This window comes from Lathyrus oleraceus, chromosome 3, assembly GCF_024323335.1.
Source record: "Lathyrus oleraceus cultivar Zhongwan6 chromosome 3, CAAS_Psat_ZW6_1.0, whole genome shotgun sequence".
In the NCBI taxonomy this organism is placed as follows: domain Eukaryota; kingdom Viridiplantae; phylum Streptophyta; class Magnoliopsida; order Fabales; family Fabaceae; genus Lathyrus; species Lathyrus oleraceus.
Window position 1 is genome coordinate 78,326,771 of NC_066581.1, and position 24,198 is coordinate 78,350,968.

At 34.9% G+C, this 24,198-nt stretch overlaps 1 protein-coding gene across 2 annotated transcripts; it reads left to right on the forward strand.

The window, feature by feature from the left end:
- The first annotated feature begins 19,682 nt into the window (after positions 1–19,682).
- Positions 19,683–23,183, forward strand: LOC127132715 (BTB/POZ domain-containing protein At1g03010). Of its 2 annotated transcripts, none has more exons than XM_051061681.1 (4): positions 19,683–20,171; positions 20,738–20,804; positions 21,155–22,336; positions 22,512–23,183. In XM_051061681.1, the coding sequence occupies exons 1-4, from the start codon at positions 20,080–20,082 to the stop codon at positions 23,058–23,060; spliced, it is 1,890 nt and encodes a 629-aa protein (XP_050917638.1). In that variant the 5' UTR covers positions 19,683–20,079; the 3' UTR covers positions 23,061–23,183. The 2 variants fall into 2 exon arrangements, with proteins under 2 accessions (XP_050917638.1, XP_050917639.1); XM_051061682.1 differs by lacking the exon at positions 19,683–20,171 and adding an exon at positions 20,223–20,669.
- Positions 23,184–24,198: the final 1,015 nt, after the last annotated feature.

A 24,198-nucleotide genomic window follows, 5' to 3' on the forward strand; every position in this document is an offset into this window, starting at 1 on the left:
TTCCAAGTTAACCGATCAGGAACCAGAGAATTCAAACAAATAGGAAGCGTTGTTAGGCGGTCACAAACAACCGTAGGAATATTAGTATATAATGAATCCAATTTCTATCCAAGTAAACATCATTCACTCGCATTTCAAGATCGTAAATATTCGCATAGAGAACTTACTTCGCTAATTTCCCTACCCCAGACCAATTAGAAAATCAGAAAGAGGAATTCCCATCCTCCAATCTAAATTTAAGTCCATATTTAAGAGTTAATAGATCTTTCATAATTGGATTTCAAGTAACTGATCCCGATTTATATTTCATATTAAGGAATATTTCCTCATTAATGTACTTATGCTTCAAAACTTGGACGCATAGGGAATCATAATCCTGGTGAAGATCTCAAACTATTAGAGTAGTGTAGGCTTATAGTTATTGTAGTTGGTCAGTTAGCAGCTAAGCTCAGTTTGTTATGTTGAGTTGTCATTAATTTGTTATGCTGAGTTGTAATCATCCCAGTCTGTTATGATGAGTTGTCACTAATGTAGAGCTTTATATATAAAAAAACATATGTAACTAATCTATTAATAAGCTTATTCAATACAAACTCGGTTAAATCATTTTCTATAATTCTCTCTTTATCATTCTCTAATATGGTATCACGAGCTTGTAGTCCATTTCAACCATGGCTTCTTCTAGAATTGGTCCATATTCACCATCGCCAGATGGAAATTCTTCACATCATTTATCTAGGGTTTGAGACACTCAGTGCAAGGAGATCAATTAATAGATGACTCAAATTGGCTCTAGACATTATATATGGATCCCCATGATCTTCACCTATCATTTTGATCAAGAAATCACCAAGAGTTTGAAGCTTGTTTGTCTTGAAAGCCCTAATTCATTTGGGTATCTTGTGTGACTTTCTTAGCAAGTTTCTTTATCATTTGATCAAATATTGCAATGAATACTTCATTATAAATCATATTATGCATATATTATCCTCCATGAGTCTTAAATATCAAGAGAACTTCAAGTTTGCAAGTTGGTTCAAGGTAGTTGACCAGAGAAAGTCAACTAGTCAAAACTCGGGTTCCCTATACCCTATCTCCTACAATTTTTTGTCATATGAAAATGATTCCAAGAGAAAAATTACTCCTTATGACATTCCAAAAACCTTCATGTTGAAATCAAGAGCTAGTTTTGCTTGGAAAGTCATTTTTTATGGTGAAAGATTATAGGTCATTTTGTTTGTGCCCTAGTTAGGAGGTCAACTTCCAAGGATCATAACTTGCTCAATTTTTATGATATGAATGCCATCTAAGTTTCATGATCAATTTAAATATTTCCTATCCAACTTTGATTAATTTAGAAACTTTAAATTCAACTTGGAAGAGTATTTTCCAAGAGGAAACGTTATAGGTCATTTTGGGCCATTACCATTGAACAAGCAATTTTCCTCAAATTCTAAAATACATAACTCCTTCATGCCAAATCCAAATAAGGTAAAATTTGTGACCAAATTGAATAGGTTTGAAATATATACAAATTTTATTAAGCAACTTTTTCCATTTGAAGCTCATAGCAAAAGTTATTCAAGATGGACAAAGTGAACATTTGACTTGGTACTTAGAAAAATTTCAATTATGTTTGATTTCTCAAACTTCCACCTCAAAATTAATCATGATCCTAGCTCCAAATGGAAACGTGTTCAACATGAAAGTTGTTCCCCATGATCTCACCTTTCCAAAAAGTACAAGATCACCTCATTTGGACCAAGATTGAGGGACTTGCGCATGGTTCCTTTCATAGGTTTGTTTTGGTAAAATTTGAATTCAAATAACCATTTCCTATTGCATGCTTACATGTTATGGTTTCAGTACTCAATGTGCATGAATTGGAGTTGGATTGCATCATTTCTTAGGCCCAAATCATTGCCCATGCATCCATGCACCAAAGTTACTAAAATTGGCAAATTTTCAAAGTGTGTGAAAAACAACTTGATACACTATAAATACAAGCCTATTGTGATTAGAAAAGGGATCCCTGCTTGCCCAAGCTTTGAACCATTACCTCCCTAACCTCCGTTAAAGGATAAACTTGAAGATTTCACTTGAAATCGAGTTTCAAATCTCCTTCTATTTTGAGATTGAAACTCCAAGAATCAAAGCCCTTCTTTGATCTAATTCACTTCCCGCAAGCTTCTGGAGTCGAGCCAAGGCCAATTGGAAGCAAGATCAAGTCAAATTCAAGTTACTCGAAGGTGATTTTTCAGAAATTTTCTCTCTTTGTTTCTCTCTCAATTCTTAACCATTCTCTTTGATTTTTGGTTGGCTGAAGTCCTACCAATGTAGGCAACAAGATTGAGTTGCTTTGAGGTCAAATCGAAGCAACTCAGGTCATGAACCTCAAATTTCGAATCCATGTATCTTTCAATATACTTGGAATTGGAAGAAATAAAGGTCAGATTCGAGCTCCTGAGCATTTTTCCTTTGAAATAGTATCCTTATTTTTCATTTTTCATTGAGTTGATGGTGGACCAGTCCGGTGAGGTCCACCGGAGAAGATGACCGGAGCCTTAGCTCTGGTGGTGTGTTGGCGTGTCCAGAACCCTTTGATCATCATCTCACGTTTTAATTTGGTCTCTTGCTTTTAAATATCAAGCATGTTACACATTGATTAAGGACCATTGTGGAATGCGCGCGCTTGGCCATCAGATCTGCCACCTCAATTAATGAGGGAGATCTGACGGCCCTTGTTTTTTTATATTTTCTGAATTTCCATTTAATCCACTTATTTTATTTAATTCATAGAAATTTCATTTTTATCCAAAAAATATGGGACTTTCATCAAAAATCTTTAAATATTTTTCTCTTCCATATTCTAAATTAAAATTATTTTTTGGATTAATTTTGATATTTTTCATGAATTAAATGTTTTTGTGTATATTTTTAATTGTTAAAAAATACTTCTGACTTTTCAAAAATAGTGAAATTTTTTGTCTAAGGTTCTTTGACCTTGTTTGACATAGGATAAATCCCTTGGTCATTTATTTGGTGTTTTGAAGGGATTTTAGGTTTTGACCAAATTAAAATGTATTTTAATTCCTTTTTAAATTGATTTTTAATTGATTAAATGATTAAAAATATTGTTGAGTCATTTTTATGGTTTTGTGATGTTTGACTTTCTGTTTGGACCTTGGTCAAGGTCGATTTGACTTTTGTTGGATCAAAACCATTAAATTTAGGGGATTGGTGAAATGTATATTTCATCTCCCAAAATGAATGAATGGTTTTGATTTGATGATATTCCTTTCACGATCAATTTGTGTTTCTATCTTCCCATCCCTCTTCATCTTCATCCATATTCTTCCCCATTCCCTTTTTTTACTAATGAAATCTCTAATGTCTAAAGGTTAATTGGTTTATCAATGACCTTGTGTCAGTGAAATCAATACAAGTATGACTGAGATAGGTCCATCCCTCTTGAACTTTTCTTTTAGTGTGTGGTATGTTTTAGGAGTTTGGTTCTTCATACCAAATCACCATTAACGCTTGACTAACTCTTGACTAACTTTTAACTAACATTTGACTAACTCTTGTTAATATTGCCTTACTTTCAAGTAATTTACTTTATGCAATTTAAATTTCAGTCATTATCATTCATTGCCTACATTTCATATAACTTGTTTATGTTTATGTCATTTTCACTTTGCTCATTTGAGCCATATCTTGTGATTGTATATATATTTTGGTGTGTTTTGGTTTTGTTTATGGTCTTAGGACCTTAAAATACCTAATAACAATAAAAACCCTAAAAAAACATCTGGTGGACTGTTGAACTTGATCTGAACTTTTGGACTTAAGACTATGCAACATTCCCTGTGCAAAAAGGGTTTGGCCAATGCTAACATTCTGAGACTAAGTTATTGTGAACTGTGCCTTCATTTGATGCAAGCCTTGAGAATTGCTTGAGTTAATCTACTACTTTGTCTTTGTGCTTAATTGTTATTTTGATCCTGTGTCTGATGCTTTGCTCTAAGTTGATCAAGGAATATTTCATCTAATACATGGGAAGATAATGAAGACTGCTAGCTATTGGAATTACTTGCTTGGATGTGGCTATCTTTATTTGATGCCTTGATCTTCATGGTGTCTGGATATTGCTCATTGCTTATTGATTGTTACTTGATTAAAGTCCAAAGGAAAATGGGTTTCTATATGACATTCTTGTCTGTTGGATTGCATCTTGTTAGTCGGATCTTTTTCAACTCTCAACTTTTAAATTTTTGCTTAGGATAACCTCTTCTTCTCCTCCACTTCTTAAATTTCAAAACCTCTCCCCCTTTTCCAAAACACTTACTTGCTTGTGATTTCAAACTTAGACTTTGTTTTAATGATTAGAAACTTTGGCTTTATGCCATTGAATTTTCAAACTCTTTCTTAAATCAAATTTGTAAATAAACTTAATCATATTGACTTTAAATTTCCAAAAGACAAAAAGAACTAACAACCTCATTCAAATTTTTGGCCCTTTGTGCCTTTTCACTTAAACCTTTGTTAAAAGAAATTCACCAACTTATTTGATATTTTTACCATGAACTACGAGGTTTTGATCCCTCATTCTTATGTTGGTACGTAGGCACAAGACTGAAGGTCTTGTCAAACACAAAAATATAATCAATTTCTCATCCTCACACTCTATTTTTTTATCAAACATCATTTATACCAAAAACATATGCACACATAAAAAAGGCTCCCTAGGAGTACCTAGGACACTTTGGGTGCTAACACATTCCCTTTGTGTAACCAACCCCCTTACCTGTAATCTTTGGCATTTTATTAGTTTTGATTTGAAAACTTCTTATCTTTGGGTTTTGTTCGTACTTTTCCCTTTTCCTTTGGAAACAATAAAATCACGGTGACGACTCTGGTTTTATTGACAGTAAGCTTATTCATAGCTTGATGGTCATGAACTTACTGCTATAATTTTCATCATTTATACATCAGAAATCCAGGTGAACTGTATAATTTTGGTCTTAATTAGTGATCTTTCGAGTCAGTTTGTGCCAAGATAGTGTTTTTATAGTTTAAGTTTCTTTTGGCTATTTTTACGTTTTTTTTGTATGTGTGGCATGTTGGACGCAGGTTAAAAGGAAAAGATAATCAAGGATTGGAGAAAAGATCGGGACAGATCAAGAAAGCAGAAGAAAAAGGAAAAAAAGATTATGGCTCTGCCCATACGCATATCATCAGTGTATGGCCATAGACCTTTACGCGTAGCACACGCAAACCAGCAGAAAAGGAGAAAAAAACATGCTTTTATCCATATGCATATGGACATGTGTCTTACGCGTATGGACCTGAATCCTTCCTCGTATCATACGAGGACCAGCAGAAGGAAGGAAAATATAGGATTTTGTCCATACGTGGATGATACGCATATAGGACCTTATTGAGTGCGCTCCATGTTGGCTTACGTGTATCTAGTAGGGCCAGAAACAAGGACATACGCGTATGGACTTGGACAATACGCGTATGGAGGCCCAATTTGCTTAAGGCCCTAAAACACTGTCTATTTAACTAGAAAACGCGAATTTACAAGGGTTGGACAATTTTTAGACCGAAAAACACGTTTTGAAGACTGAAGAACTCATATTTTTAAGGTGGACTCATATTTTCAGAAGCTTATTGCGATTAAAGATCAATTCATCTAAAATTTCTGTAACGAAAACACTCTTTATCATGTTTTGTTTTATTTCTTTGAATAGCTAAACCCCCCAATGTTAGGGGATGTCCCTGAGTCAGATTTGTAATGACTTAGAATTCCTCTTTGCAATAACAATTTTTTTACCATATTTTATTTGTTTTCTTGACTATTTTAATGCTTTCTCTGTCGGATAAACGAAGTTTGATTTATGAGTAATAATTAGACTGGACCGCCATTGTTCCTGATCTGCTTGGGAATATTTTATAGTAAATGTTACCTAGGACTAGGAATACCCTATTAGAACCAGATTATTCTTGATAATTGATTTTTAATTTCATTCGTACTTCTCTATGGACATAGTAGTTAGGTTGAATGATTAAAGGTTTCTCCCTAAGGACTTAGAAGTAAACACTTGTAAGAATCGATCATCAATTATCTGAAATTTATTGTTGCATTGTGAGTTCAGAGTCGTCATAGAATTAAATCACACATTATCCCTAGAAGATTACTCATATCTTTCTAAATCGTGCAATTACTTTGATTACTTTATTTGCAATTATTTTAATAATCTAACCAATCAATCCAAAACCCCTAAAGCTTTTGCTTAATTGCAATTCATCCAGAAATCTATATCGTTAAGCAATCCTTGAGATTGATACTAAGGACTTGCCCTCTTATTACTACATTGACTAATTAGTACACTTGCTAACTTTGGCGCCGTTGCCGGAGACTGCCAAATATTATAGAGTTCATAGATTATTTCAATTAAAATTTTGCTACTCTGCAACTAAATTTTTAAATTTTTATTTTAATTTTTATTTTGTGGACATTTTTGGGTTATTACTAATCTTTGTATAATCTTTGTATGTGAGGAAAGCCCTTAGCTGGTTTTACTTTTGAGACAGAACCAGAAATAACTTTGCACGTTAGGCTTAGACAAGCTAGGGAAGCAAGGTTGGCCGCCTCTGAAGCAAAAATTTCAGATTCCGAACAAGAAAAAGAGATTGAAGTTTTTGAGCACTCAGATACAAAATCTGACAAAGAGAGAGAAGATCCAATTATGTCTAAACCATAAGAAAGACTTATTGGGGATTATGGAAGAGCAAACTCCCCATTGGGTCTTGACTATAGTGAATCAACCAATAAATGTCCTAAATTTTCAGTTGCACCCAACAATCATCTGTCAGCTTTAGAAGAGGCCTTTTAAACGTAAAATAAATGAAGATGCAAATAAACATCTACAGAGATTTCTACTATGAGCACTACTTTGAAGATAGATGGGCACTTTGAAGAAGCGAAAAAATTGAGAATGTTGAAGGTGAGAAAAACAAGAAAGGGGGGTTTGAATTGTTTTGGAAATAAAAAGCTTTTTCAAAGAATAGGAACACACCGAATTTTATACTGGTTCGCTTAGAAAACAAAGTTACTTCAGTCCACCCGGCCAAGGTGATTTCGCCTTCAAAAAAGACTTAATCCACTAATCTTGAAAGATTACACAACCAGTCGTCTAAGAGAATAATCTCTTAGCCCTCTCAAGTATACAGACTGCGCAGAGTCACTTGAGGAACAAAAATGATTTAAGCAAAACAGAGTTGTAATGTAAAGCGCTTCTAAGAGTAAGCGAGTATTACAGAAAAGTATTAGAACAAGAGTTTTCACGCAAGAGCAGCATCTCGTGAAAATTGAGAGAATATGAATGACGTTTATGTGCGTCTCAGATGTGTCTCTCTAGAGAAGTAATTTGTCCTTTATATGGTAGTTGAGAAGGACCGTTGGAGTGATGACAGAATCTTGGTCTTTGATGAGTATTCAATGTCATTACTTCTATTGTTTCTTTCTATAACAATTTTGTCTGCCTCTTAAATTCTTTCTTAAAATACTTCCTTTCCATAGTGAGATTTTATTTCTGTTACACTTTCTTGACTTGTGAACCTTCATCAGAGTCTTGATGTACCAGAGTCATTCTTCAGATGATGATTACGTCTGACTTTATCAGAGCTTCTCAATGTACTAGTCTTCTTTAAGTATCAGAGTCTAAGGCCAGTAGTTTGTTGGAGCTTCTGACTTTGCTGTCTTTCTTTCATCAGAATTAGAGCGTTTTGGACGTACTCCTTTCTTAGCGGCGCCTGATCCTCTAATACTTTGTATCTGATATACGTTTGTATCGGATATATGATTAGAGTCCTTCATAAATGATCAGAGTTCCGCGTGAATCTTCAGAGTCCTGCACACTTAGAAAAAATCTCGTTAGAGTGCCATTTTTGGTTTCATCCTTTGTTATCATCAAAATCTTAGAAATCTATTGTAGAACCAATTTTGTTCTTACAAATGTTTCCATTCATTCTAGCTAAAGTGATGAAGAATGGTTTTACTCATTACCAGTTGGAAGTATCACTACATGGGAACAAATGGAAACAACTTTTCCGAATGAATACTTTCCTGCTTCTGTTTATATTCACAAAAGATATGATTTTATGAATTTTAAGAAAAAGAAGAGTGAATCACTGGGTGATGCATACAAGAGATTTAAAAGGTTACTGGTTACTTGTCCTACTCATAACCTGGATCAAACCGAATAGATGCACATGTTTGTTAATGGCCTCAAATTGAAGACTAAATAACTAATTGACACAACTGCTAATGACTCATCCAACTTTACAACAACCACTAGTATCAAGAAGATCATAGAAGTCATTGTTGTAAATGAACATCTAGAGTTATATGATAAAAGTATGAGCAAACTAGAGGGTGTGATCGGTTTGAAACTTACTAATCAAAGTGTGAAGATGGAATACCAAGTTACTATTGAAGTTGTGAGAAGACTTAAGGCAATGAAGATAGGGACTCAACAAGTGGCCCAAGTTCAATCTGTTCAAGCTATTAATTGTGAGATATGTGGGGGACCCTATTTTACCATGTATTATGTTGCAACCATGCAACAAACTAAAGATATAAATTTTCTGAAGCAGAACAACCTTGATTCTAACACTTATAATCCGGGCTGGAAGATCCAAATTTCTCCTGGAAAGATCAGCAAGGGAATGTTCAAAAGCAGGGTCCTATTCAATATCAGAACCAACCATAACAATATCAGAATTAACAAAACTATCAACCACAGTACCCACCCCCAACAACAACAATATTAGCAACAAGCACCCAAAAAGGCCGATTGGGAACTTGCCATTAAAAAGGTGGCAGCTAAAAACTCCCAGTTCCAAGAAGAAACAAGAAATAATTAGAGGAACACTACTGCCTCTATAAAAAATCTTAAAGTTCATATAAGTCAGATAGCACAATAAATAGCAAGTTCTCAAGCACAAGGTTCCCTACCTAGTGCAGCTGTGACAAACCCGAGAGACCATAATAATGTGAGTGTAGTGACAACAAGAAGTGGAAAAACACTTGAAGTGTATGAAGACAAATTAGAGGAAGAAGAACCTTACTGGAAGTGGATATGGAAATAAAGGAAAATCAGATCATTATTGAGGAAGAGGTCGCACAAAAATAGATTGAGAAAGAAAAACCCACAGAACCAAAACCAATCATCAAACTCCCATTTCTTACAAGAAACAAGAAGAAGGGCCAAAATGAGAAAAAAATTGAGAAGTTCTTAGAGATATTTAGAAAGTTAGTAATCAACATTCCATTCTCTGAGGCACTCCAGCAAATGCCCATATATGCCAAGTTTATGAAAGATATTATCTCCAAGAAACACACCATTGACACTAAGCTTGTACTTATGACTAAAACTTGCAGTGCTATTTTGCAGGGTATGAAGATTCCGGTTAAAAAGAAAGATAGGGGTTCTCTCACCATTCCATGCACCATTGGAGATAGATCATTCAAGAAAGCACTTATTGATTTGGGAGCTAGTGTGAGTCTTATGCCTTTATCTATTTACAGGAAGTTAGGAATAAGAACGATTCAGGACACCAAAATGACACTCTAGTATGCAGATCACACAGCGAAAAGACCTTATGGTATAGTTGAAAATGTTCTGGTTAAGATAGATAAATTTGTGTTCGTTGTTGATTTTATGATTCTTGAGATGCCTGAAGATGAAAAGATCCCTCTGATTTTGGGGAGACCTTTCCTAGAAACATGGAGATGTATGATAGACATTAAGGAAGGAAACATGAGCCTTAAAGTTTATGATGAAGAGCTAAAAATTAATGTAAGAGGTACCATGAAGCACAAATATGACATAAGAACAAGTAATACAGCGGAAGTGATAAATAAAATGGTAGTCCAAGTTATCCAGAGTCAAGTCCCCAAGTTACCTTTGGAAAGAGTTCTTAGTTTGTTAGCTCAAGAAATAGAAGATAGTAAGAATGACAAAGAGAAGGAAATGCTAGCCATGTTGGATGCACAACCACCTTGGTTGAGATCCAAACCACACCTGCGGGATGATTTATGAGCTCTACAAGAAACAAAGACCAAAAAGGAAGTTGAAACAGGTACAAATACATAATTGAAGAGATTACCTAAAAATCTGAAATATGTCTTTCCAGACTCTGAAAATAATTGTCCTACAATAATAAACTCAGGGCTACAAGCGAAAGAAGAGGAGAAATTGGTACAGCTACTGAAGAAATATAAAAGTGTTAGAGGATGGACCATTGGAGACTTGAAAGGAATTCACCCCACAATATGCATTCATAAAATACTGATTGAGGATAATCATAAACCGGTGGTACAACCCCAATGAAGGGTTAATCGAGCAATGAAGGAAGTAGTTAAAAAAGAAGTGGTGGAGCTGTTGAATACGGATCTGATCTACTCTATTTCTGAAAGTTCCTGGGTGAGTCCGGTACATGTGGTACCAAAATGGGGAGGAACAACAGTGATACTAAATGAGAAAAACGAATTGATTCCCACTCGCACAGTAACCGATTGGATAATGTGTATTGATTACAGGACGCTCAACACCGCAAAAAGGAAAGATCATTTTCCTCTCCCTTTTATTGACCAAATGATAGAGAGACTTGCGGGTCATGAGTATTATTGCTTCTTAGATGGATATACGGGGTATAACCCGATTACTATAGCCCTGAAAGATCAAGAGAAGACATCATTCACATCCCCTTATGGTATTTTTGCCTACAGAAAGATGCCATTTGGGTTGTGCAACGCCCCTGCTACTTTTCAGAGATGTATGACATCTATATTCGCTGATATGCTAGAAAGGTGTCAGCAAACTAACTTGATTCTTAATTAGAAAAAATGCCATTTTATCATACAGGAAGGTACAGTGCTAGGTCATAAAATATACCACAAGGGGATAGAAGTTCACAAAGAAAAGTGGAGGTAATTGTTAATCTCCCACCCTTAGTGAATGAAAAGGGGATACAAAGTTTCTTAGGACACACGGGTTTTAATCGCAGGTTCATAAGAGATTTCTCCAAGATTGCTAAACCTTTGACAAATCTGCTTATCAAAGACAAACCATTCACCTTTGATAATGAGTGTAGGGTGGCATTTGAGACTTTAAAGAGTAACTTGGTTTCTGCGCCTATTATGATAGCCCCTGACTGGTCTCTTCCTTTTGAGATCATGTGTGATGCCAGTGACATTGATGTGGGGGTTGTGTTAGGGCAAAGGAGGGACAAAATTTTACATGTAATTTATTATGCTAGTCATGTCCTTAACCCTGCTCAAATGAATTATGCAACTACCAAAAAGAAGTTGTTAATTGTTGTTCATGCTTTTGACAAATTCATATCATATTTGTTATGGTTTAAGATTACTGTGTATATTGACCATGTAGCTTTAAAGTATTTGTTTGCTAAACAGGAATCAAAGTTAAGGATCTTGAGATGGATACTTCTTCTTCAAGAATTTGATCTTGAAATCTGAGATAAAAAGGGATGTGAAAATACAGTTGCATATCACGTGTCCCGCATGTCCCCAATTAAGGAAACATAAGAGAAACACCTAATTCAAGATGCATTTGCTGATGAACACATTTTAGCTATCACTAGTGTTCTGTGGTTTGCAGAATATGCGAACTATCTGGTAGGTGGGGCAAAACCTGATGATTTCGATTATAGCAAAAAGAAATAGTTTTTACATGATTGCAGGTTGTATTTGTGGGATGACCCATTCCTATACAAAATGGGAGTAGATGGGCTGATTAAAAGATATGTTCCGGAAGAAGAGCAGAGGGATATCCTGAAAGCTTGCCATGATTCAGAACATGAAGAACACTTTAGTGGAGATAGGACAACAAAAAAAGTTCTCCAGTCGGGTTTATATTGGCCTATTATGTTCAAGGATGCTCGCTGCCTAGTTCGAGAATATGACAAATGTCAGAGGACATGGGATATTTGCAAAAGAAACCAGATGCCTCAGAATACCATGTTAGAGATATAATTATTTGATGTATGAGGCATAAATTTCATGGGTCCCCCCATCTTTTAGAAAGAATTACATCTTTGTTGCAGTGGATTATGTCTCAAAGTGGATAAAAGTTGTAGCATTACCAACTAATTATGCTAAATTGGTGGTGAATTTTCTTAGTAAATGTATATTCTCAAGGTTTAGGGTGTCGAGAGTATTGATTAGTGATGAAGGAACCAATTTCTTGAATAAGTTGATCGAGAATTTGTTGAAAATGTATAATGTGAAGCACAAGATTGCCAGTCCTTATCATCCTTAGATGAGTGGGCAAGTCGAAGTGTCGAATATGCAAATCAAACAAATTCTTGAAAAGACTGTTAGTGCTTCTCGAAAAGACTGGTCAATCAAACTGGATAGTGCACTGTGGGCGTACAAAACCGCGTTCAAAACACCCATAGGTATGTCTCCCTATCAATTAGTTCATGGTAAAGCCTGTCATTTACCACTTGAGTTAGAGAAGAAATCATTTTGGGCTTCCAAATTCTTGAACTATGATCTAACAAAAGTTGGCGAATCCCGAATTCTTGAACTTCATGAGTTAGAAGAATTCAGGAATCAAGCTTATGAGAATTCCAAAGTTTATAAAGAACAAAAAAATGGCATGATCAAAAGATTCAGAAAAAAGAATTTTGGGAAGGACAGTTGGTTTTGCTGTTTAATTCCAGCTTAAAGTTGTTTCCTAGAAAGTTGAAGTCTAGATGGTGTGACTCGTTTGTTGTTAACAAAGTGTTCCCTCATCGAGCAATAAAACTGAAGAATTATGAATAATGGAGATACTTTTAAGGTTAACAGGAAGAGACTGAAACCCTACTACCAAGGACAAGGAATTGGCCTAGTAGAAGATGTTCGACTTGAAGGATAAAAGGTTAGGCCATCGAGCTAAGGACGTTAAGAAATGCTTCTTGGGAGACAACCCAACGGAGGTATCAATTTATTATACTTTAGTTGATGTCATGTTGAGTCAGAGCCAAGAAAGGATTGCAGATAGACATAACATTGAACAAAAAGAGATTATTTTTTTTGAAAATCATGTTCTGTCCATACGCGTATGATACACATATGGGGCTGCAAAATACTGTTTTCCTCTACTGATACGTGTAGCTTACAATGGGAAGCTAGGTCTTACGCGTATGACACTTCTATACGCATATCACAGAGTCATACAAGATCCATACGAGATTTGGAACGAGCTTTTTGTTGAGTTCTTACGTGTATGATACGCGTATTGCAACGGTCAAACTGGACCATACGCGTATCATATGTGATCTATCATTTTAAACTGAAAATTGTCTCGTATCATACGCGTATGAGCCGTATGATACACATATGGACCTTGTTGTAACGCGTATCATACATGTATCATGTTTAATGCAACCTTTATATTGTTTTTCCGTACAATTTTCATCATTTTTTTGATTTTCCCTTACCCAAACTTTTTCGTATCACTTGTTCTCTCTGCATTTTCTATTTGTTTTTTTCTAGATTGTTCTATAAGTATTCCATGTTGCTCAAAACATGTCTTCTTCATCTTATGATCCTCAGAGACTCAGATCTGTCGCGCGTGTTGAACAATTTAAGATCATTTCATAGCGTAAAATGATTAAGGAGAGGGCCTGGAATCTGCAACCAGACCAATTTCCAGAGGTTTCTGAGGTGCTCAAAAAGCACAAACTGACATACCTCAATCAACAAATACAACATGTAGCACGCGAACTGGTTCTTGAATTTTATGCAAACGCCTACAAAGCCTAATGAAAAATTTGCTCCTATTACTGAGTTGGAATCCTAGGTCCGTGGGAAAAAAAGAGTTTGTTTGGAAGAATATTAATAAAGTAATAAAGTGTAAGTTTCGAGAATGCAAATTCCATATGATGAAATCTTCTTCTCGAGTCGACTGACCATATAAGGAGATGTGAGACATGTTAGCTCAGCCGAGTAAAGATTTCCAACAAACGATAAAACCCAGCCTGTCTAAAATGATTGTTATGGATATGGACCCCATTTCGAAGGCATGGGCATACTTCATGCATCACACTCTGGATACAAACCGAAGGGGCTCTGATTTGATTGCTGAGAGAGATCTCGAGCTATACCTGCTTCTCACGCATTATCCTGTCAACATAGGCAAAATTATTATTGGAGATATGTATGAGATAACTCAGTCCCTAAAGAAGTCATTAGAGCATGCTACTGTGGTCCTACTGTTATGTTAGAAGGCAGGGGTAGCTAACCTGGACGGCAGAAAGATGGTGAAGCTAGCTCGATCTTTGGACCCTTTCTGGTTGAAGGGGAACATTGTGGCGCAAGTGGATCAAAGTGCTGGAGTGAGTGGTACTAGGCAACCATGAGTAGATGATACAGGACTGAGAATCCCACCTAGTAAGGGCATACCTCTCGGAGTGCCTCTGGAAACTCTGACTGTAGCTGAGGAGGATTCATAAACACATTTTGATAGGATGAGTCGTTTTTGCATGATGCAGGATATGTGTGCACACTTTGGGTTGTCTAGCCGTTATCTGAATCACCAGGTAGACACTTGGGTAGCTGCTCAGAGGTTTCGAGACCGCTTTGGAGGAGAGCCACCGGCCCCATGCTATGGTCGTTATCAGTACCCTAGTATATAGACTCTAATCCAATTGGAAGGATCAGGTCATCAGTAGCCTCAGTCGTAGTAGAGTCCATTTCAGCAGTCGCCTCATCCGCAACATCAACAACAACATACTCCAGAGAGTCAACTAGGATTGATGTCCCTTATCTCTGCTCTTGTACATGGGAATCAGGAGGTCGATGCATCCACATTCATTGATTTTGATGCTGACATGCAATACAAGGATGATGATGACGACGTTTAGATTTCAGTTGTATTTTCTTTTTCATTTTTATCTTGATTTTTGATTTCTCATTTTATTTAAGTTTTCTGTTTGTTATTTTTAGTGCTTGTAATTTTGTTTTGTTTTTAATCTATTTGTAATTGCTCATTTTGGGTCGGAATTTTAATAGAATTCTTGTTTCATTGAATCCAAAGTGTTTGTTTTTTTCTTCGAATAAATGATGATTACTCGTTATAGTGGTTGACATGGTTCACTTAGACAAAAATGATCGGGCGTCTATGTTTATTTACCCCTAAGTGGTGATACCTCTGAGAGTGATTGGACGTGATTTTCTTGAGTCCTACTAACAGGGAACAATGTTTATCATAACTGAACATGAAGTTACATCACACAAGAGGTACTTCTGAGTTTGTCAGCTTTACCCAACATGGTGAGGTCAGAAAAAGCCAAACACAATATTCTTTATGAGAAAATAGTTAGTTATGTCTTTATCAATCAAAGTTTGCGTAAGTTATTTTTGAATGTTGATTGCGTTATTACACATACTGAGGCACGTTATTTGTGTTCACCCTGAGCCTTTCTAGCCATCCCATATCTTATCATCCATTGTTAACCCCTTTTAATCTTGCATCCCTTTGTTTGTGTAAATACCACATGTTAAACCCATGGCCCACACACTTCCTCACCTTGTTCAGAGTAATTGTGTTTTATTCTTGAATATGTGTTCCCTTCTAAGATTGGGGTTGCTGTTGGGATAGAAACTTTTAAGTTTGGGGTAGCTGTGTAACATTAATAAAGGTGAGCTCACCTAAAGAAAAAGAAAGAAAAGTTGAAAAATCAACTAAAAAAAAATTATGAAAGAACTCACCGGAAGGACAACTCATGGATACAAAGAATCAAAGAAAAATCCAAAAAATGAGTAATCCATGAATGCTAACCCTAAAAGGAAAATACTAGAAAAGTTCCAACAATGATACATTAGAAGGAACACAGTAAAGAGAATGACCGCAATAACTCTGAACCAAACCTGTTCATCCATATAATATCCCACTGTAACCCAAGCCCCATTACAACCTAAAAGACATCAAAAAAGTGTGTGTGGTGTGCATTTTGATATGAAAAGAGAATTTATTCAAGCTTATGATTCAGTATTGTGTATTGTGAATAGTGAGTGTAAACACTTTAACCCTGAAGCGTCTTGGTGAGAGTATGAAATAAGCTGACAGGTGAAATAGTACTTCAAAGTGAAAGTGTGACAGAACAATCGAGTGTGGTAAGCAGAAGGAACTGAATGCAGCAGCAAGAGAGAGTTGCGAAAGAACTCAGAGGTATTGTGGTAGAGTTGAATTTTCAATTATTTGGGGGTGACAAAATTTTCTTTTGTCTCGAGTATTACTTGAGGACAAGCAACAAGCTAAGTTTAGGATTGTGATCAGTCACCATTTGTACTATATTTTTCATAATTCATACGTCAAAAATCCAAGTGAACTGTATAATTTTGGTCTTTATTATTGATCTTTTGAGTCAGTTTGTGCCAAGACAGTGTTTTTATAGTTTGAGTTTCTTTTGACTATTTTTACATTTTTTTTGTATGTGTGGTATGTTGGATGCAGGTTAAAAGTAAAAGAGCATCAAGGATCGGAGAAAAGACCGGGCCATATCAAGGAAGCAGAAGAAAAAGGAAAAAAAGATAGTGGCTCTGCCCATACGCGTATCATCCGTGTATGACCACAAACCCTTATACGTAGCACACGCAAACCAGCAAAAGGGAGAAAAAACATGCTTTTCTCCATACGTGTATGGGCCTGTGTCTTACGCATAAGGACCTGAATCCTTCCCCGTATCATACGAGGACTAGCAGAAGGAAGGATAATATAAGATTCTGCCCATACGCAGATGATACGCGTATGGGACCTGCCTGAGTGCGCACCATGTTGGCTTACGCATATTTGGTAGGGCCAGAAGCAAGGCCATATGCGTATGGACTTGGGCAATACGCATATGGAGGACCAATTTACTGAAGGCTAAAAAACACTGTCTATTTAATTGGAAAACATGAATTTACAAGTGTTGGACAAATTTTAGACGAAAAACACGTTTTGAAGGTTAAAGAACCCAAAATTTCAAGGTGGATTTATATTTTCAGGAGCTTTTTGCGATTGAAGATCAATTCATCTAAAATTTATGTAATGACAACACTCTTTATCATGTTTTATTTTATTTCTATTAGTAGCTAAACCCCCCAATGCTAGGGGGTGTCCCTGATTCAAATTTGTAATGACTTCGAATTCCTCTTTGCAATAACAATTTTATTTTATCATATTTGATTTATTCTCTTGACTGTTTTAATGTTTTCTATGTCGGACAAACGAAGTTTGATTTATGAGTAACAATTAGGCTAGACCGCCATTGTTCCTGATCTGCTTGAGAATATTATATAGTAGATGTTACCTAGGACTAGGAATACCCTATAAGAACCAGATTATTCTTGATTAATGCTTAATTTCATCCATACTTCTCTATGGACATAAGAGTTAGGTTGAATGATTAAAGGTTTTCTCCCTAAAGACTTAGGAGTAAACACTTGTGAGAATCTGTAATCAATTATCTAAAATCTGTTGTTGCATTATGAGTTCAGAGCCGTCACATAATTGAATCATACATTATCCCTAGCATATTAGTCATATCTTATTAAACCGTGCAATTAATTTATTTACTTTATTTGCAATTATTTTTATAATCTAACCAATCAATCAAAAACCCCTAAAGCTTTTATTTAACTGAAATTCATTCAAAACTCTGCATTGTCAAGAAGTCATTGAGATCGGTACTAGGGATTTCCCCTCTTATTACTAAAATGGCAGATTAGTACACTAGTTAATTTACCTATCAAGATGATAAATAAATTTGACATGAGTAATTTGAAGGTTATGATACTCCGTTGTTGAATCACTTTAAACTCTCATTGGATCAATGTCCAAAGACATATGCAAAATCTGAGTATATGTCAAAGGTTTCTTATGCTGGTGTTATTGATTGTTTAATGTATGTTATGATCTGCACTAGACCAAATTTAGAACAAGTTGTAAGTCAAGTTTGTATATTTATGTCGAAATTGGACAAACGTCATTGGGAACTAGTCAAGTGGATTTTCAAGTAGTTGAAGGGTACAACATATCATGGTATCCTGTTCAATAGTGAATAAAGTGATCCTACTATTGTACGATATTTTTATTCAGACTAACTGGTGATATGGATGATAGAAGGTCTACTATAGTGTATGTATTTACTTTAATAGAGAACTTATTTGTTGGAAATCATTGGTTCAATCTATAATGGCCATATCGATAACTGAAGCAGAGTACATTACAGCAGATGAAACTGCCAAAGAAGCCTTATGACTTACAAGAATGGTGAAAATATTGGGTGTTGAGTAAGGTGGAGTTCTATTGCATTGTGATAGTCAGGGTTTTATTTTTTGGCAAACAAATACGTGTATTATGCTAAGACCAAGTATAATGATGTGGGGTTTCACAAGATGAGAGTGTTACTTGCATCTGAACTTATATTACTTTAAAAGGTTCTTACTTCAGATAATGCAACCGATATGTTGACTAAGTCGGTCAACAAGCATTGCTTGAACTTGTTACATGTTTCTCAGTGTTAAGCAAGAAATAATTTCCTAGTTGCCAAGATGTGATCGCCATGTAGTAAGTCTTCATAAAAATTCGATATTTGACAAATTGGAGAGTGAATCATATTACAACAAAGAGGAACACAATATGTAGAAATTTCAAACGCGTCTTAGGCCCAACCGTTTGTTATTGGTTGGTGACTTGGGAGTATGGGGGCAATAGCCCTGTGATACAATTCATGAATATTATTGTAAATTGAACTATAGTATTATTTATATATATATATATATATATATATATATATATATATATATATATATATATATATATATATATATATATATATATAAACACTGTAGCCATAACTATTAAACATAAATCAAAGAAATTATAGTCGTTATATAATCCGCAGAGGTATACTATTGACGAATTATATTAACAAAGATGAATCTTATTTATTGTGTTTTACTTTCATTTTTTTTAATCTTTATTCTTCTAACATTAATATTCTCTAATTTGATTGTATAATTATCGAAAATATTGTGTATATCTTTTCTATTCTTTGCATATTTTATATTTTAGAACAATAAACCGAGTGATTCGAATCTAATAATATTTAACTAAAATTTTACTTTTTACTTTTCTATTTTTTTTTTGTCAACTTCACATTAACAAAACTAATTCATGAATATGAAATAATGAGAAATTCATAGTATTTATTTCAATCTAGGTTGAATACAAACTCAATTGCACATCCCATATCAAATGGACATGGATGGGTAAAATGTTTACCCCACACCATGATGCTGTCACCTTCATATTATTTACACATTCACTAATGTCTAAATTTCATGATCTTATGTATTCAACATTAAATATAATTAAATATTTTAGAATACAAATGCTTATATTAATTACTAACCAGACTACTCAGAGCCACCCAACAAAAGAAATTGATGCTTTCATCATGATGTGTTTATATTCATCATTCACCCAACAGTTGTCACATTGAGAAATTGTGATGACAACTTTATCACAAATATGCAATCACAATATTCTTATATTTTTAAAATAAACACACATATTATACATTCGTGTTACATTATATTATACTAACTTTCCACCAATTCAATTCATACATGTAGTATAATTTGAGCTTAACTAGTCCATTATAACATGCAATGCAATCCAACTCATATGCTTTTCAAATTTTAATTTCAACTTTAACTAACTTTACACATAATTTATCTACTTATTTATGTTGTTAAACTTTACTTAACTACCTTTAGTTAATAACTCATTATAACAACTCATAAAAGCACAATTTGATTCCTTCAATTCAAACACCACACACACAACACATTCACCACCTTTCACTCAAAAGTGCAACCAGACCTGCATTCATTCTCCTTCTTCTTAAACTTGATTATTTCTTTAAGTTCATTAAATAAGTGATTATTTTTTCTTTTGGTTCATGTGAGTTTCAAGAGAATGAAGAGGCTGAAGTAGTTGTTTGAAAATGGGAGTTGTAACTCTTGGTGAATTGAAGCCTAGTGTTTCTGGAAAAAGAAGTTTTCGTCCAAGTTCAAGCATAAGACATGCTACTGAATGGTACTATATGTTCTTCTATTACTTCTTAACATGTTTTACTCCGATTTTGTGCATTTATTCGAATCCTGAGACACAGACACCTGAAACAATACTGATAATATAATTTGAAAAGATGAAAATAATAGAATGTAACGATAAGTGTATCTGTCAGTGTCGTGTCTGTGTCAGACTGGTTGAATTTGAATTGGTGTTTTTATGTATCAACTATTATTTTAGCTTTTGCTGAAAGGGAATTTGGAGATGTAATAGGAGTTCACCGACAATGGACAATTTTTTTGGCTTCATATAGAACATGACAACTGTGAAATCAACTAGACCATACTACTGTAACTCCAATGATTTGCATCAATGGGTTCCACTCTATTGAAATAGCCATTCTTAAAATATTCGTATCCAAGATCTTGATTTGGAAGTTTAACTTTTCTTTTGATTTGTGGTGTACAAATCACTTAGATTGAGTTCCATTTTGTGCTAGTAGATTCTCTTTCAATGTCTCTGGTAATTTTCATTGAAACTTTCATGTATATATGTATCTATAGTGGTTCAGAATGAGTATTTTTTTGCAGGCCAATTTCTGATGTTTCTAGTGATCTTACTATTCAAGTAGGAGCATCAACTTTTTCACTTCATAAGGTAAATGAAACAATCTATCTTCGATTTTGATATGTAGGGTCATCTTTGAGGGTCGGCAACATCTGCTACAGCACAGAGTCTTAAATTTGTCACTGTGAAACTGTGGCTAAACACGGCCTTATAATAGATTTGTCACTGACTAAACCATGACAAAATAGACCATTGGATATTTTATGATGATTGAACCGTGACTAATCTGCACAAGACCTCCAAAAAGTTGAGACAGAACTATTGATGTGTTATAACTATGAATTCAGCATGGTTTTCTCTGATTTACATTCTTAGGTCTCAATGAATAGTTGAAAGATTTTTGAACTAAGAACTTAAAAGTTTTGCAAATTGTTTTTCAGTTTCCTCTTGTTTCTAGGAGTGGAAGATTTAGGAAACTACTATTAGATGCAAAAGATTCGAAAGTTTCGCGCGTAAGTTTTCCGGCTGTGCCAGGTGGTGTAGAGGCATTTGAGCTAGCTGCAAAATTCTGTTATGGAATCAATGTTGATTTCAATCTCTCAAATATTGCTATGCTACATTGCACATCTCATTTTCTTGAAATGACAGAAGAATTCTCAGAAAAGAATTTGGTGACGAGAGCCGAATCGTATCTCAAGGAAGTAGTACTCCCGAACACGTCAAGCATTATAAATGTTCTTCACCATTGTGAGAATCTTGTTCCTTTATCAGAAGAAATAAATCTTGTTAATAGGTTAATCAACGCGATTGCGAATAATGCGTGCAAAGAGCAACTTACGTCGGGTTTGTTAAAACTTGATCATAATTTTCCTTCTAAAGCAACATCGGTAATGGAACCGGAAACACCACTAGATTGGTGGGGGAACTCGATGAATGTTCTTAGTCTTGAGTTCTTCGAACGAGTTGTATCCGTTATGAAGTCGAAGGGACTAAAACAAGACTTGATCAGCAAGATTTTGGTAAACTATGCACATAATTCTCTTCAAGGGACTAGTAGTGTTACTTCCCTCGACGTAGAATCGCAGAAGAAACAAAAGGTTATTGTCGAAACTATAGTTCGTTTACTACCAACTCAATCAAGGAAAAGTTCAGTTCCAATCGCGTTTCTATCGTGTTTATTGAAAACCGCAATAGCGACAATGGTGCCAACTTCTTGTAGAAGTGATTTGGAGAGGCGAATCGGTCTACAACTCGATCAGGCGATTCTTGAAGACATTCTTATTCCAACGAACTCGCCTTTGAGTACTCACAACACAATGTATGATATAGATTCGATTTTGAGGATCTTTTCTACTTTCCTAAACTTGGATGAAGTGGATGATGAAGATAGTGATTTCAGAGATGAAAATCAAATGATGTACGAGTATGAATTCGACAGTCCTGGATCTCCGAAACAAAGTTCGATTCTAAAAGTATCCAAATTAATGGATAATTTTCTTACTGAAGTAGCACTAGACTCAAACCTTTTGCCATCGAAATTCATAGCGCTCGCAGAACTACTCCCGGATCATGCTCGCGTTACAAGCGATGGACTCTATCGAGCTGTTGATATCTTCCTTAAGGTTAGAACACGAAATCGAATCCCTTCTACTGCAAATACTTTCATTACTCTATCACATATATGTTTATTTATACTTACATGAAGATATCGAGATTCAGCCTTTGTCTTTTCGATTTGTAATGATACAAAAACATTAAACTCGTACTATAATTGCTGGTTTATTTATTTATATACAGGTACATTCGAACATTAAGGACTCGGAGCGATACCGTCTAAGCAAAACAATCGATTGTCAGAAACTATCTCAAGAAGCATGCAGCCATGCAGCACAAAACGAAAGGCTACCAGTACAAATAGGCGTACAAGTTCTTTACTACGAGCAAATAAGGCTTCGAAACGCGATGAACGGAGGACACAATCAAACCATGTTCGGTGGAAATCATGGCCAGTTTCCTCAAAGATCAGGGAGTGGAATAGGCAGTGGAGCAATTTCACCGAGAGATAACTACGCATCGGTAAGACGAGAGAATAGAGAGTTGAAGCTTGAAGTAACAAGAATGAGAATGAGGTTGAATGATTTGGAGAAAGATCATGTGTCTATGAAACAAGAGCTTGTGAAAACAGGTCCTGCACAGAAGTTTTTCAAATCATTTGCTAAAAAACTGAGCAAATTTAATGCTTTGTTTCGTATAAATAGTATTCGTGGAAGTGGAACCGGAAGGTCTAGTTCACAAACTCGGTCGCGGTTTCCATTTCAAAGGCGAAAATGTCACTCAGTTTCATGACTAAATGTTATTAAGATGTGTAATCTCTGTCACAATGTATAATATGCATAAACATATGATGGATGATGTGAATGTAATTCAACTTGACCAAATTTTGAGTTTATTATAAATGCTCATAGGTGATTTTTTTGTGTTCATCATGGTTTTAAATAGCACTCGAGATCTGCATTAAAGATGGTTACAGATGTATTACAAATTGCAATAATCTAAACACTAAGATAAATAATAACATTACACAAATACGGACACAGACAATAACACATATGCAATACATTCAAAAAATTGAATAAATTGAACCTGGGGTAGAGTATAACTTAATCTTAAAAAATCGATTTGTAAGATAAAGATCGCTTCAATTAAAAATATATATTCATATCACATTATTTGACGTAGAACTCTTAACACCCCTCACGCCTATCATTATTGGATTTGATGGTCCAATAGTAGAAATCTAATAGTAGAAAGTTTAACGGATCTTAGACGAGACTCTGTTAGTATCTTATAATGAATTTGACATAGTTCATCCCTAAGAAACCGATATATAAACTCTTTTTAAACCTCTATCTTTAACCAATACGAAATTTAGATTTCTCTCGATCCACACATTCACGCCTAATACTATTGTGCGTGGATGTAAACAGTGGTTGACTTGAATTTTGTGAAACTTTGTTTTTCAATATACCCTCTTATGTCTATTGTTGAATTTGATGCACGTGTATAAATTGTGATAACCTGAATCGATAAACTCTTATACTAAATTAGAATTAAAATTTTGATCTAACTCAACTCTATAAAATCGGCTTAAAAAATAATGATTATCTTAATTTATAAATACATGTTTAAATCATATATTATACGATGCGAGATATTTAACGGCTATCACATATGTCAATACCACTGACATATCTCTGACGTCAAACACATTTTTTTTCCAAAATATCGATAGCAAATAACTAAAGATACGCCTAACCAATTATCACCTTAATTTTGATAAAGTAGATGTACTAGTACATGGTATTAACCCTTTATGACAAGAGTTTCTAAGACATCAAAATCAAAATATGACTATAAATCAGCACCCAAAAAAAGTCAGCACGATGAGATACAATGAATCATATCATATTTTTTTTGGTGTGAA

Coding starts and splice junctions, on each gene's coding strand:
- LOC127132715 (XM_051061681.1), top strand. CDS start 20,080: ATGGGAGTTGTAACTCTTGGTGAATTGAAGCCTAGTGTTTCTGGAAAA. Junction 20,172..20,737: donor ATAAGACATGCTACTGAATG/GTACTATATGTT, acceptor ATTTTTTTGCAG/GCCAATTTCTGATGTTTCTA. Junction 22,337..22,511: donor CTGTTGATATCTTCCTTAAG/GTTAGAACACGA, acceptor ATTTATATACAG/GTACATTCGAACATTAAGGA.